The following is a 13924-nucleotide window of genomic DNA, read 5'->3' as shown; positions in this document are numbered from 1 at the left end:
TTTTCAATCCAATTCCAACTCAACCACTAGTCCAACATTCTTAATAAATTCACATATACATAACATAGTTAAATACACATCCACATCATCATCATCATCATCATCATATAAATCAAATTCACCAACATATAGCAATCCACATGTATTTATATTAGTAAATCAATATATATAGTTACAAAATCTAGGGCGTTACACATTATATCAAGGATTGTTGACTTCTAAAAAAGGGGTAATAGCTCAAAAGAAGCATCAAGTTCTATGGCCAACCTTGTGGAAGAAAGAGATTTGGTTGCTATGATCACTAAAGGAGTTCAATGCATGCACATTGGTATGATCACAGAACTAAACATGGCAACATATGAAAAATCCCATGAGTGGTGGTTAGATTCTGGTGCTACTGTTCATGTTTGCAATGATCACAATCAATTCAAGATATATGAAGAAGTGAACAACCAAGAAGTATTAATGGGAAATGACAATTCGGCCAAAGTGTGTGGTCAAGAAACAGTAGAGTTGAACTTTACATTGAGAAAGAAGTTAAACTTGGTGAATGTACTTCATGTTCCAGATATAAGGAAGAAATTAGTTTTTGCTAGTCTCTTATGTAAAAGAGGATTCAAAATTGTGATGGAATCTGATAAGATTATCTTGCTTAAGAATGATATGTATGTAGGAAAAAGATATTGTACTCAAGGCATGTTCAAATTTAGTATTGATAATAAAGTAAATGACACTTTGTGTGTTGTTGATTCTTGTGATTTATAGCATAGTAGATTAGCACATTTAAATTATAAATCAATTGAATATATGCAAAAATTATAATTATATTGATCTTAGTAATAAGGATTTTAATAAGAAATGTGAAATTTGTATACAATCCAAAATTACTAAGAAACCTTTTCCTAAAGTTGAAACAAATACACATTTACTAGAATTAATACATAGTGATATTTGTGAATTAAATGAAAATATTACTAGCGAAGGAAAAAGGTACTTTATAACCTTTATTGATGATTGTTCTAGATTTACTTATGTGTATTTGATAAGAAATAAAGATGAAGCATTTGAAATGTTTAAGAAATATAAAATAGAAGTAGAAAATATGCTTGATAAGAAAATAAATGTTCTTCGTAGTGATAGAGGTGGAGAATACTTCTCTAATGAATTTGATAATTTTTGTGAATTACATGGGATTGTGCATGAATGTTCTACTCCATATACTCTGCAACAAAATGGTTTAGCGGAGAGAAAGAATTGTACCTTAGTGGATATGGTTAATTCAATGATATAAAATGTTAAGGTGCCTCATAATCTATGGGATGAAGCACTATTGACCGCATGTCATATTCATAATAGGATACCATCAAAAAATAGAAAAGTTTCTCCACATGAAGTATGGAAAAGAAGAAAATCAAACTTAAATTATTTAAAAGTGTAGGGGTGTTTAGCCTTTGATCGTGTTTTTGATCAAAAGAGAACTAAATTGGGGCCAAGAGCCATATTATCTTCATAGTATATGCTCAAAATTATAAGGCATATAGAATTTTGGACTCAGTGTCCAGTATAGTCATTGAATCAAGGGAGGTAGAATTTATTGAAAATAAATTCATTGGTGATTCAAACCTTAGTTTAGAATATCCCCAAAAGAATACAGAAGATTCCCAAGAAGCAATAATAAATCAAGGCAATAAAAGACTAAGTAATAATGAATTATTTAAACCAAGAAGGAGCCAAAGAGTGAGAATAGAGAAAGACTTAGGTCCATACTTTATTTCTTCTCATGCTATAGCATTTTTGGTTGAAGGAACTAGGGATTCTGTGATAAACAAAATTCCTATTGTTCTAAGTATAGAAGGTGATCCTCAAATATTTAGAGGCAATGGCCTCTAGAGATTCTGCCTTTTGGAAAGAAGTAGTAGATGATGAAATGAATTCAATATTATCTAATAATACTTGGATCTTAATTGATTTGCCTCAAGGATCAAAGCCTATAGGATGCAAGTGGGTATTTAGAAGAAAGTATGATACAAATGGTTCACTACAAATCTTTAAAGCAAGGTTAGTGGCAAAAGGGTTTAAAAAAAAAGAAGGTCTAGGCTATTTTGATACCTACGCACCTGTGACAAGAATGACTTCTATTAGGACTCTTATAGCATTAGCATCCATTTATAAGCTTCATGTGCATCAAATGGATGTTAAAACTACTTTTTTTAATAAAGATCTTAATGAAGAAACTTATTTGGAACAATCAGAAGGCTATGTGCTACTTGAAAATGAAAATAAAGTTTGTAAACTTGTTAGGTCTTTATATGGGTTAAAACAGGCACCTAAACAATGGTATGAGAAGTTTGATTTTGTAGTGTTATCAAATGGTTTTTCACATAATAGTGTAGATAGATGTATATACTCCAAATTTACTAAGGATTAGAGACTAATGATCTGTCTGTATGTGGATGATATGCTAATATTTGAGACAAATTTAGAAGGAATTCGTCAAACAAAGGAGTATCTAACTTCTAAATTCAAGATGAAGGATTTGAATGAAGTAGATACAATATTAGGGATAAAGGTGCTTAAACATGACATTGACTTTGTTTTAAGTCAATCTCATTACATCACATTGACTTTGTTTTAAGTCAATCTCATTACATCACAAAGATATTAGAAAAGTTTGAGCATCTTAAAATTAAGGAATCCAATACACGCTATGATCCTAATTTTAAATTAGAAGATCTCCCATGTAGCACAATTGGAATATGCAAGTGCTATAAGAAGTTGAATGTATGCAATACATTGCACTAGACTAGATATAGCTTTTGTTGTATGCAAGCTATCAAGATTTACAAGAAAATCAAGTAATCAACATTGGAAAGATATAACAAGAATTCTTGGTTATCTCAAGAAAACTATAAACTAGGGATTATATTATAGTAATTATCCTACTGTATTGGAAGGTTATTCTGACACTAGTTGGATTACAAATCTAAGTGATAATAAGTTTGCTTCAGGATGGATTTTCACCATAGGTGGTGGAGCAATAAGTTGGGCCTCAAAGAAATAAACATGTATTTCTCATTCTACTATAGAGGCTGAGTTTATAGCTTTATGAACCGCTGGTAAAGAAGCAAAATGGCTTAGGAATTTATTATATGATATAAAGTTATGGCCACAACCAATGAATGCCAATTTGATCTTCTGTGATAGTGAATCAACCATGTCTCGAGCACATAACAAAGTTTATAATGGAAAGTCTAGACATATAAGCTTGAGACATGAGTATGTGACCCAATTAATAGGAGAGGTATAATTACCATCACATATGTAAAATCCCACAACAATTTAGCAGACCTACTGACTAAAGGTTTGTCAAGAGATAAGGTTAAAGAGACTACTGCTAAAATGAGATTAAAACCTATAATTGTTAAATGATGGGAATGCAACCTTATTCTAATAGAACACTAGTTTCAAGGTTTAATGGGTAACAACAAGTTATTTAACAATTGGAGCACTATATAAGATATAGGATTTACTGTCATATATATATAATTAGGAGGGTGGGTTAAAACCCTTAATGAATTGATAATATTATTTATCAAAGGATTCTACCTACGTGAATATAGAAGTGGTGTCGCTTTATTCGAGAATTTTAGATCTCGTAAATATTCATGAGACCAGGATAAGCATATGGCCATAAAAGTACTTAAAATTAACAAATTCTTGAACTTGATAAGAAATACAATTTATGTGTGTGAAATGTTTGGTACTAACATAGAGAGTAAAGGTTTAATCAATTAGACACCTATTACTCTATTGGAACCTTAAAATTTACACTAAAAGAATATTTAATCCTTGTGATATATTCTTTATGCATAAATTGATTTTAAACTTGTAAAGTAGTGGAGGATTGAAATATATTTATAAGTTTAAAAGTAGATGATTTAAATTATTAAGAGAGATGAAATGGTTATTAACCATGAACAAGTGTGTTGGTTCATGTAGACATCTCTTAGTTTTAAAGACATGACTTTCAAGTGAAAGGATATGACTTTTAAGGATATCTCTTGGTTTTATAGAGATGACTTTCAAGTGAAAGAATATGACTTTTAAGGGTATCTCTTGATTTTAAAAGACATGACTCTCAAGTGAAAAGATTAATTGTTCACTTGTGTTTAAATCATCAACTATAAATAATATCCATTATTGAACACGTAATGAACTTTTACTGTGTGTAACTTATGAATTTGAGTGTTCTTAAATTTCAAGTTCAAGAGAGAAAAATTCTTGTTATCATTAGATAAGAAATTTAAAGATTTCATTATATCCTGGGAGAGTATCGTCAACAACTCATAGTAACTTCGTGTAGGGGTGAATATCTCACAAAAGATAGCGATATATTTTGTACCTTGAAACCAGTATTTTATATTCTTGTTCATTATCTTCTATACCAAGATACTTAACACTTCTATCATTTGTCTGCTACATATTGTACATTATTGTTAGTTACTAAACTGCATATATTTTATAACCCTTAACTGAAAAAAACAGAAAAGGAAAAAAAAAAAAAAGCACACATCACACCAATATCTACATTATTTCAACAAAGGCAAGCCTTACTTTTTAAAAATAGTTTTCTGATTTTAAAAATAAAATATAGTTTGTACTATATTTTATTTTTAGAAACAAAAAAATTATTTTTAAAAAGAAAAACAAACATAATCTTAACTAAAAGAAACAATAGTTTTCAAATTGTACTTATCCCTTAACTCTCTACGACTACTACTATTATTTAGTAGCTTTAAAGTTTTTAATTTAGAGTTAAAAAAATGAATTTTTATTCTATTTTATTTATCCCTCAGCTCTCTACAAATTAAAAAAGGAGGGGGGTTATATTTTAGTGATTTATGGATCTCGATGTTATATAATGATTTGTTATTTTAGATGTATCAAATTGTTTAACCAACATTTCTAATAGTTTAATTTCATTTTAAAAAAAAAAAGGTAAATACGATATTCTTTGAAGCAGATTTTTGTTTATCTGCATACTGTTCAAAGTATCTTACTTTTATAAGTAATAAACTAAGCCTAAATGAAACTTTTTAAATCTTTCTTTAGTTTGGATTTTTTTTTTCTTGCTATTATATAAAATAAACTTTGTGTTATATGTTTTACTGCAGATTGGATAAGTTGTAGAATATTACAATATTTTTCTATATTTATTTTTTAGTAAAAGTGGGCTAAACTTGGAATCCATATATAAATAAAAATAAAAGAAAAATAAGTATACAATTTACAAACCAAAATTACTTTTAGAAGAATGTCTACTGTTATATGTGAAAAAATTATACAAGTAAAAACAAAAGGCTATATTAAAACGGATTAAGAATATTATTAAATATTATAAAAGGGAACAAATTAAAATTCTATAAAATTGCAAGTTAATTCCTAAAATTATTTTACAAACTGATCTGTATAAATGGTAATAAAGCATCAAAAGTAAGTTGTCAATGCTTCTTTCCGAATCTTACACTTCATATTCGGAATACATTGTAAAAGTGCCCACATTATGAATAAGAATGTCCTTAACAGAAAGAATCCCCACACATTTTTGCATATAATTGTTATTATAGTGGGCAAAATTAGTGATACGAACCACACCAAAAAAAAAAAAATCCTTGAAAATGGATCAAGAATATTGAAATAAAAAAGACATTAAAATGCTGTGAATTAAATTGCAAGTTAATTCCTAAAATTATTTCAAAGCCGATTCCTTTAAATGGTAATAAAGTATTAAAAGCAATTCCCAATGCTCTTCTTTACAATCTTAGAACTTATACTTTCTAATTGTTAAAAAGGGAATTGGTTATTATCATTTTTTTAATATGTTGTACGTATTAGGATTAGAAATCAATTTCTCAATTATACATAATTAGACCTCCTAATTTAGGTTGTACAAATTAAGAATTAGAATCCTTTTCAAATTAAGAACCGTAAATGACTTTGTTACCGGCTTGTTTGGTTTCTAAAAATTTTTTATTTTTTTATTTTTTATTTTTACTTTTAATTACAAAACTTTCACCTTATTTTTATTATGTTTCATGTTTTCTAAGTTTGTATAGAAAACAATGAAAATAGAAAAAAAAAATATTTTTAATGTTTCCTATACAAATATTTAAAAACGGAAATCAGAATGAAAATAGAAAAGTTGTCCTAAAATCAAATAGTCACTAAATTTCTTGACACTAATATACAGAAAAACACATATATTAATGCAGACTGGCTTTCCCCAAAGAAAGGGTGCCTTGGTATCATACAGCCACCAATGAATTGTTCGCAGTGGCAAAGAAGAATTATTAACACATGAGTCCAATTACAGCTGAAAAGTTACACTATAATACATGTCTTATTGATTCATTCAGTCAGAGAATAGGAAATCAAACTTTCTTGGGATTTTACTAAATTGACTTCAGAACTATTATACACCGCCATTGAGCATATGCTCTTTTAGTCATAAATGCTATATTTCTAAAACTATAAAATTTACATTCAAGAAAAAAAAGAAATAGAAGAGAATTTGATGTATCTATTTTTCTTGGATACTGCAAATAGCCTAGTGCCCAAATATTAAATATTAATCTCCACCTGTAAAGCACAAACACCTCTCTTGTTATGGTGCCTCACATACTTTTCTGTCATCGACACTTCTCAAACAGTTATTCAACATGTGTTAAACAATCTTTGTTAGGTGTTCAATTAACAAATTATCCATATGGCTAGGACATATTAGTTAACTCTTCAATATAGATTGACATACACTAATACTATTAAAAGAAATTCATTTTTTCAACTTTTAGAAAAGTTAGCTTAAAATATAATATAAAATATTAAAAATAATGCCTCTTTACTTTTCTCAATGGTCTATCATAAAAAAACTTAGTTTGATAAGGTGAATATGCCTTGTTTAAAGATATGATTTTATCTTGTTTTGAGATTTTTTTTGTAAAGAGTCCATAATATTTATATTGTAAAATAATGTCTCTTACTAATTTTTTGTGAAGCTTATTATAGGAAATTATATAGGTGTGTGTGTGGTGGCTCATTGTCCTATATTTCAGACATTTGCCGTGTTGGAGGTTTCATGTCCATGTTGTGTCTGGTTTCCGTGTTAGAGTCCATGCTTCATAGATCTCCCACCAACAACAAAATTTTCCTAGTGCAGGAAACAAGGCTCCTTGACACATACGAAGCTTGGTGATAATGCAATGAACAGAGAAATGCCAAGGACCAATTACAAGAATCATAATGAACAAGATGATAAATGGAATCCTATTTTGCATAGCTGATGTTAGATCATGAAATCTACCCTCTTGTCATACTACTATCATAAATCTTCACTTATCCAGCACAAACATATATCAGCAAAATGAAAGTGAAAAAGGAAAACATGGAAAACCTCCAATCCTACTTTCTAATTCTGTATTAAAGCTTATAACTACTGTTTATAGTCTTGTCCAACTAGATTTACCATAAACAGCTGTTAATTTAAGTAATAGAACAAGACAAAGTGCATCAACTGATAATAAACCTTGTTTCATAAGATTCGATGGGAAGATAACCTCAAGCTAAGTTTGTAATTTGACAGAAAAGTTGAAGAATGTTGATAATTATAACATATATAACTAGTTATAGCAGTGAAGCAAATAACCAAATATCACTGCTCTGATGTCAATAGACTAGTTAAGAATTGTTTAATACTTACTATGTTTTATGAAATTAAATCCTATTTCAAGGCAACTTCAGAATAAAAATTAGTGAAGAGAAAAACATTTCACGTAGGTGCCTTGTCATTGGTTTCCCCTTAAAAATTTTACAACCTTCTGGTTGGTCACTCTTAACACACAGAAGACTTCAAAAATTGATGAATGCCACACAACACAGCATGCACACGTTATTCTTTAGTAAAAGGCGAAAGAATAGTTCTCTTTGTGCACATTGTGGCTGCTTAGTCTCACACTATACCACAACAAATATTTTGTAATATCTCTCATGTCATAAATCATCATCAACTCTTCAGTATGAGACTTGCAAGAAGACAAATGACACTTCTCAGTATTTGCAGCACCTTCTTTGTTAACATGATTATGACTTTAACTCTCTGTACAATCATTTTGAGTTAGTAGAAAGTAATTTTATTGCATGTAAGGTGTTTGCAAGCGTTATGTGAGAAAGCTCTGGTAGAAGTATTTTATTAATATTTCTTTTGATCAGTAATCTTTGTAATTACATCTAAGTTACCCAAGCAACAGGAAAAATCAGAGTTTACTTGGTTATTTTAGTTTCTTTGATTCCCTTTTCTTCTCTCCGTCATATACTTTTGAAGCTATTAATTCTTGTATTAGAGTAAATGCCTTAAAATAACCTGTTGGTGAATTTGACACTCATGTGCCTTCATAGGCTATTTGAAATTGTTAATCCCACTCGTGAAATATTCGTACTATACTAAACAGCACTTGGAGAAGATCCTTGACATCCTTTGGCAAAACTACTGAGCTTGCTTTACCTGCAGATATGGTATATAGGTATTTCAAAAACTATTATATCCATCACGGTATTGATAACTTTTTGGCAAGTACACCAAATAGTTGAAGTAATAAAATAGATAGATTTATCGTTTACTTCATATCAATTACCAAACTACAAGAATATTACTAGTTGGGTCAAAAAAAGAGTGGAATTGTAAACCGGAAAAATAAATAAAGTGCAGAATGTAAAAACATAAGTGTTGAAAAATTTAATTAACTAAGGAATTAAAAATTCAGATGTACAGGACTGATTATAAATAAAACTAAACTGCAAAATATAGCTAAATAAGATAATGAAACTGAGTTGTAAATTAACTAAGAAGTAGGTTGATTTCAGAATCTCAATTCCTTAGATAAACCCAAAAACTTTCAGCATTAAGATTAAAACCTAAATGACCACATCATTATAAATTTCTATTCCGAGATAATTTATAACAAACATTTTGATCAAGTCCAAGTCCAAGAAATTTCTGACTTTCCAGCCATGAGCTCCTTTTCATCAATCTTATTCACATAAAACAAAAAAACATTAAGTTCAGAATCAAAATGTTAAATTAAAGCATTCAATGTTTAGTTCATTGGAATGGATAAAAGAATAAGTTCATCATTCCTCGCAAGACATATTAGCAATGAAGTAGAAACTAAAATATATTACAGAATGAAACCTCATGTTCAGAATAAAAGAAAATTACAAAAAATTATAAATGGTGAGAATCACCGTTTCATTACAAAGTAAAGGGATTGAAGAAATAAAACTTTATTTTCCATCAAAATTCCATAGAAAATTAAGATGAAAATACCCTAGCTGTCATTCTTACGTAAAATTGTATGAAAACCTAAATTTATGTTTTTGAAATGTAAAATATGTTGTCTTTTTCAAAAATTTCTGTTTTTATATGCTCTTTCAGGCTTGTGTCCTCATGAATTGCATGTGCCCACAAATGTGTAATGCAACAATTCAACTTTTGCTTTTTAGATTCAATTGCCAATTTTTTTCTAATTCCTTCAAAAATCAAATGTCAACCATCAATTTTTGAATAATTCGTCAAATTTATAGTAATCAAACATTCTATTGAATATTCTAATTAATTGCACCAACTTATAGATTTAATTCAATGAAATGAACCACAAACCTTTTCATTTTCTATGAGTCAATGACTCTTCAGGTATTTTCCAGTGATACAAATGAATGAACTCTTTCATCTTCTGGAGAGAAAAAACTTATGATAAACTTGCATAAACTTTGAGTGTTCATACAGACACAGGACAATATTTTCCTAACGGTCACCTTTTTATAGGATATAAACGACTTGGTATATGATATATTCTTATCAATAGTACATTGCTTACATTTATTATACACACTCACATATATATGCTCAAGATAATTTACAATTATAGCCTTGTAGCCATTGATCTTAAGATGCATTCTTGTACTTCTTCATATTTGATTCACACTGAATCTGGAATCTGTTTTTTTTTTTAAGTTAGATACTGTTTTCCTTTGTCAGGATGACTACTTACTGGGCACAAACACTCCATTGGAAGATATATTAAAGTCTCTTGTTAAACGCTATATTTTGTTATAAAGTCTATGCTGTTCTTTTAGTTGTATGAATGATGGCTACCATTTGGGATCAGAACACAGGCATACACTAATGCTAACAAAAGAATCATATCTTGAGCAACTTTATGAGGAGTGCGTGAATGTAAATACCTTTAACCATCATGTTTTGTCAGTCAAAGAAATCTTGTTGACACCACAATTTTCAGGCAATTCTGCATTTATAGTAACCATGCCTCATAATATTTAACCAATCCACTAAAAGACATATTTAACAAAAATGAATTCAAGAAAGTCAAAAATGGGTGGGTTTGCTTGCATTGAACAATGGTCTCCTTGGCTTCAACAGTAACTTGATCAAACTCTGTCCCCACCAAAATTCACCAACTCTACCCAAGTGCTTCCATGTATAATGTAGTCTATAGAAAGCTTGGAATGCAATGTATCTGTGGATCACTATTGGAATGAAAATGGGTTCGGAGGAGCGAGCAACAAGGGATGAATGGTTGACCAAGATATTGCATGAAATGGTAGCATATTAATCAGAGTCAACCACACACGTCAGAGTCAAGCCATAACTGCACTTCATTTTCTTTCACATGTACTACATGTCTCACACCTCCATCTAGTCTTCCACTCCTTTAACTAATCATTTCATCATTCCTTAGTGCAAAACCGCATCTTTGAATGTCCATTGTCCTAAGTAGAAGAAGTTGAAAGGAAATTCCAAGAAAATTTTCTGCATGAGCATGTTGGGCAGGTCATCCGCCACTGTTATACTGATTAATGCTAGCAACACACTTTTCTGAATACACTCGTTAACAGACTTTTTGTTATTAATTAGTTTTTGAAAAATTCAAAGTAATATTTAAAAATGTTCAATTTATGGGTTTAAGCATTGTGACTTTTTAAATAACTGACCAATCACACAAGAAGGATGCTACAGATTGTGTTTAAAAGAATATGTTAATAGTGTTTCTCCTGTTATATATACCAAGTCCCAGAACCAATAGCATTATAATGAAGTTGTTCAGTAATTGTACCCATTTGAATCTAAATCAATTAAGTACATGGCAAATTGTGGTACCAATTTAATAGTAGCTTCAATTAGCGTTGTTACCTCTTATGTCATGTTACTACCACCTGTTATTGCTACCACTTCCAGGATGGAAGCTTCTAATTCCACTTCCATGAATGAGGAAAAACAGGCTTTGGTCCAGAGTGGCTGGTGGAATGATTACCTCAATATCTCAAACCATTGTCTTTGGGGAGGTATCAAATGCAATGAAGTTGGAAGTGTTATAGGGATTTACTCAGGGGATTTAAATATTCATTATCCATTATCAGAAGAAATGAAGCAGATTAAGAAGTTGAATGTAACTTCCTTCCCTAATATAGTCATTCTAAGTTTATCTGGAATGGGTCTTATGGGAAGCATTCCTCCAGAAATAACCACGCTTACAAAACTTGAATTTCTTTACCTGTCAGATAATTACCTTCAAGGTATGTTGCTTCCTAAAGAACTTTCAAATTGGTGTGATGTTTAGTGGTGTTGAGTTATCACTTGTACATTGAAATGAGTCAGTTGGTTGGAGAATCTCACATATCTCTTCGTTCCTTTGCACCACATTGCAGGTCCTATACCTCTACATCTAGGCAATATGACAAGTTTGAAGATATTGTCTCTCTATAACAATTCACTAACAGGTTCAATCCCTTGTACATTAAGTCGGTTGATGAATTTAACCTATCTCTATCTTGATTTAAACCAACTTGAAGGTCTCATACCAATAGGATTAGGGTATTTGACACAATTGCAGGAAATATATCTGTCACATAATTCCTTTACCGGTTTAATCCCACATACTTTGGGTTTATTGAAGAATTTGACCCACCTCTTCCTTGATTCTAACCAAATTGAAGGTCCCATACCAATAGGAGTAGGGAACTTAACATCATTACAATACTTAAATCTTTCAAGTAACTCCCTTTCTGGTTCAATACCATCACAGATTTCAAAAGCTTTCAGTCTTTCATATCTAGACCTTTCCCACAACCACCTCACAGGCTCTATCCCATCTCCTATCCTGAATTGTCCACTTGATGCAACAGTGGATTTAAGCTGTAACTTGTTAAATGGAAGCATCACTTCCCAAATTGGTTGTGTCACTAACCTTAACCTTAGTCATAATTTTTTCAGCGGCCAGGTTCCATCTGTTTTTGGAATAAATTCTATGGTGGATAGGTTGGATCTTAGTTATAATAATCTCACAGGTAAGTTACATAAGGAACTTGCTACTTTAGGATATATAAATCTTTCATACAATTTCTTTGACTTTTCAGAAAACCTTGACTCAAAGTCTCAATTACCAGACTTTTGTTCTTTCTCAAAAAATGCACTTATCACTTACGACCCACCAAATTACACAGCTTGTCATTATGTCCACCAAACCAATTCTCAAACTGGTACAACAACTAGTAAAGTTAAGACTATCATTGTAATTTTTCTTCCTATCACTTGCATCATTCTTTCTGTACTTGCAACATTATATTTCCTAAAGTGTATGAACAAGGCTAAATTTGAAGGAAGATCAACAAAGAATGGAGACCTGTTTTCAATATGGAACTTTGATGGTAAAATTGCATTTGAAGACATCATTGAAGCAACTGAAGACTTTCACATCAAGTACTGCATTGGGACTGGTGCATATGGAAGTGTGTATAGAGCTCAATTACCAAGTGGCAAAATTGTTGCATTGAAAAAACTTCACCAAATGGAATCTCAAATCCCATCTTTTGACAAGAGTTTTCGCAATGAGGTCAAGATGTTAACAGAAATCCGTCACAAAAATATTGTAAAGCTCCATGGCTTTTGTCTCCACAATCGGTGCATGTTTTTGGTTTATCAATACATGGAAAGAGGTAGCTTATTTTGTCTCTTGAGCACTGATGAGGAAGCTAAGGAGTTAAATTGGAGTGAGAGGGTGAATATCGTTAGGGGAATGGCACATGCTTTGTCCTACATGCATCATGATTGTAACCCACCTATTGTTCATCGTGATGTAACAAGTAGCAATGTTTTATTAAACTCACAATTAGAGCCCTTCATCTCAGATTTTGGCACAGCTAGACTACTTGATCCTGATTCTTCAAATCAAACCTTAGTAGTTGGAACATACGGATATATTGCTCCAGGTGAGTTTTTTTTTAACTAAAGAGAAAAATATATTTATGACTTTCCTGAATTGATTTAATAATATAGCATGAGAAGTTTAATTAACTTTCTTTTTTGTTTTTTCATTTGTTTATTACAGAGTTTGCTTACACATTGACTATAACAGAAAAATGTGATGTTTATAGTTTTGGAGTTGTGGCATTGGAAACATTGATGGGAAGACATCCAGGAGAGTTTATCTCATCTTTATCAAACTCATCTACGGAAAACATGTTGTTGAAGGATTTGTTGGATTCACGTCTTCCTCTTCCAAGCTTTCAAAAAGATGCTCAAGATATAATGATTGTGGGAACACTAGCATTGGCATGCTTGTGTTCTAAACCAAAGTTTAGACCATCAATGCAACAAGTGGCTAAAGAACTATGTTCTTCCAAACTTTCACTACCTTTGCCTTTCAGTGAAATTTCAATTAATCAGTTGATGACTCAAGATATACTGTCTTTCATTTGAGTGTCAACAATAACATCTTCGAAGCAAAAACTAAGAGAAGTAATATATTTCTCTTTAATGATGAATAAGAAAAGTTTCTTCTGCCTTTTCATTCTA

At 30.7% G+C, this 13924-nt stretch overlaps 1 protein-coding gene and 1 non-coding gene across 2 annotated transcripts; one reads left to right on the top strand and one right to left on the bottom strand.

The window, feature by feature from the left end:
* The first annotated feature begins 258 nt into the window (after positions 1–258).
* LOC113850991 (MDIS1-interacting receptor like kinase 2-like) lies at positions 259–13828 on the top strand. The gene is made up of 4 exons (XM_027481490.1): positions 259–665; positions 11309–11646; positions 11779–13338; positions 13458–13828. The coding sequence occupies exons 1-4, from the start codon at positions 259–261 to the stop codon at positions 13826–13828; spliced, it is 2676 nt and encodes an 891-aa protein (XP_027337291.1).
* Positions 7885–8000, bottom strand: LOC113851784. Its single transcript, XR_003502348.1, has one exon. It is a non-coding gene; the product is annotated as a U5 spliceosomal RNA (small nuclear RNA).
* Positions 13829–13924: the final 96 nt, after the last annotated feature.

This window comes from Abrus precatorius, unplaced genomic scaffold, assembly GCF_003935025.1.
Source record: "Abrus precatorius isolate BTA unplaced genomic scaffold, Abrus_2018 Scaffold9, whole genome shotgun sequence".
NCBI lineage: Eukaryota > Viridiplantae > Streptophyta > Magnoliopsida > Fabales > Fabaceae > Abrus > Abrus precatorius.
The sequence above is the reverse complement of the archived record's forward strand: the minus strand, read 5'-3'. Positions and strand labels throughout refer to the sequence as shown.

Coding starts and splice junctions, on each gene's coding strand:
- LOC113850991 (XM_027481490.1), top strand. CDS start 259: ATGGCCAACCTTGTGGAAGAAAGAGATTTGGTTGCTATGATCACTAAA. Junction 11,647..11,778: donor GTCAGATAATTACCTTCAAG/GTATGTTGCTTC, acceptor ACCACATTGCAG/GTCCTATACCTCTACATCTA. Junction 13,339..13,457: donor ATACGGATATATTGCTCCAG/GTGAGTTTTTTT, acceptor TGTTTATTACAG/AGTTTGCTTACACATTGACT.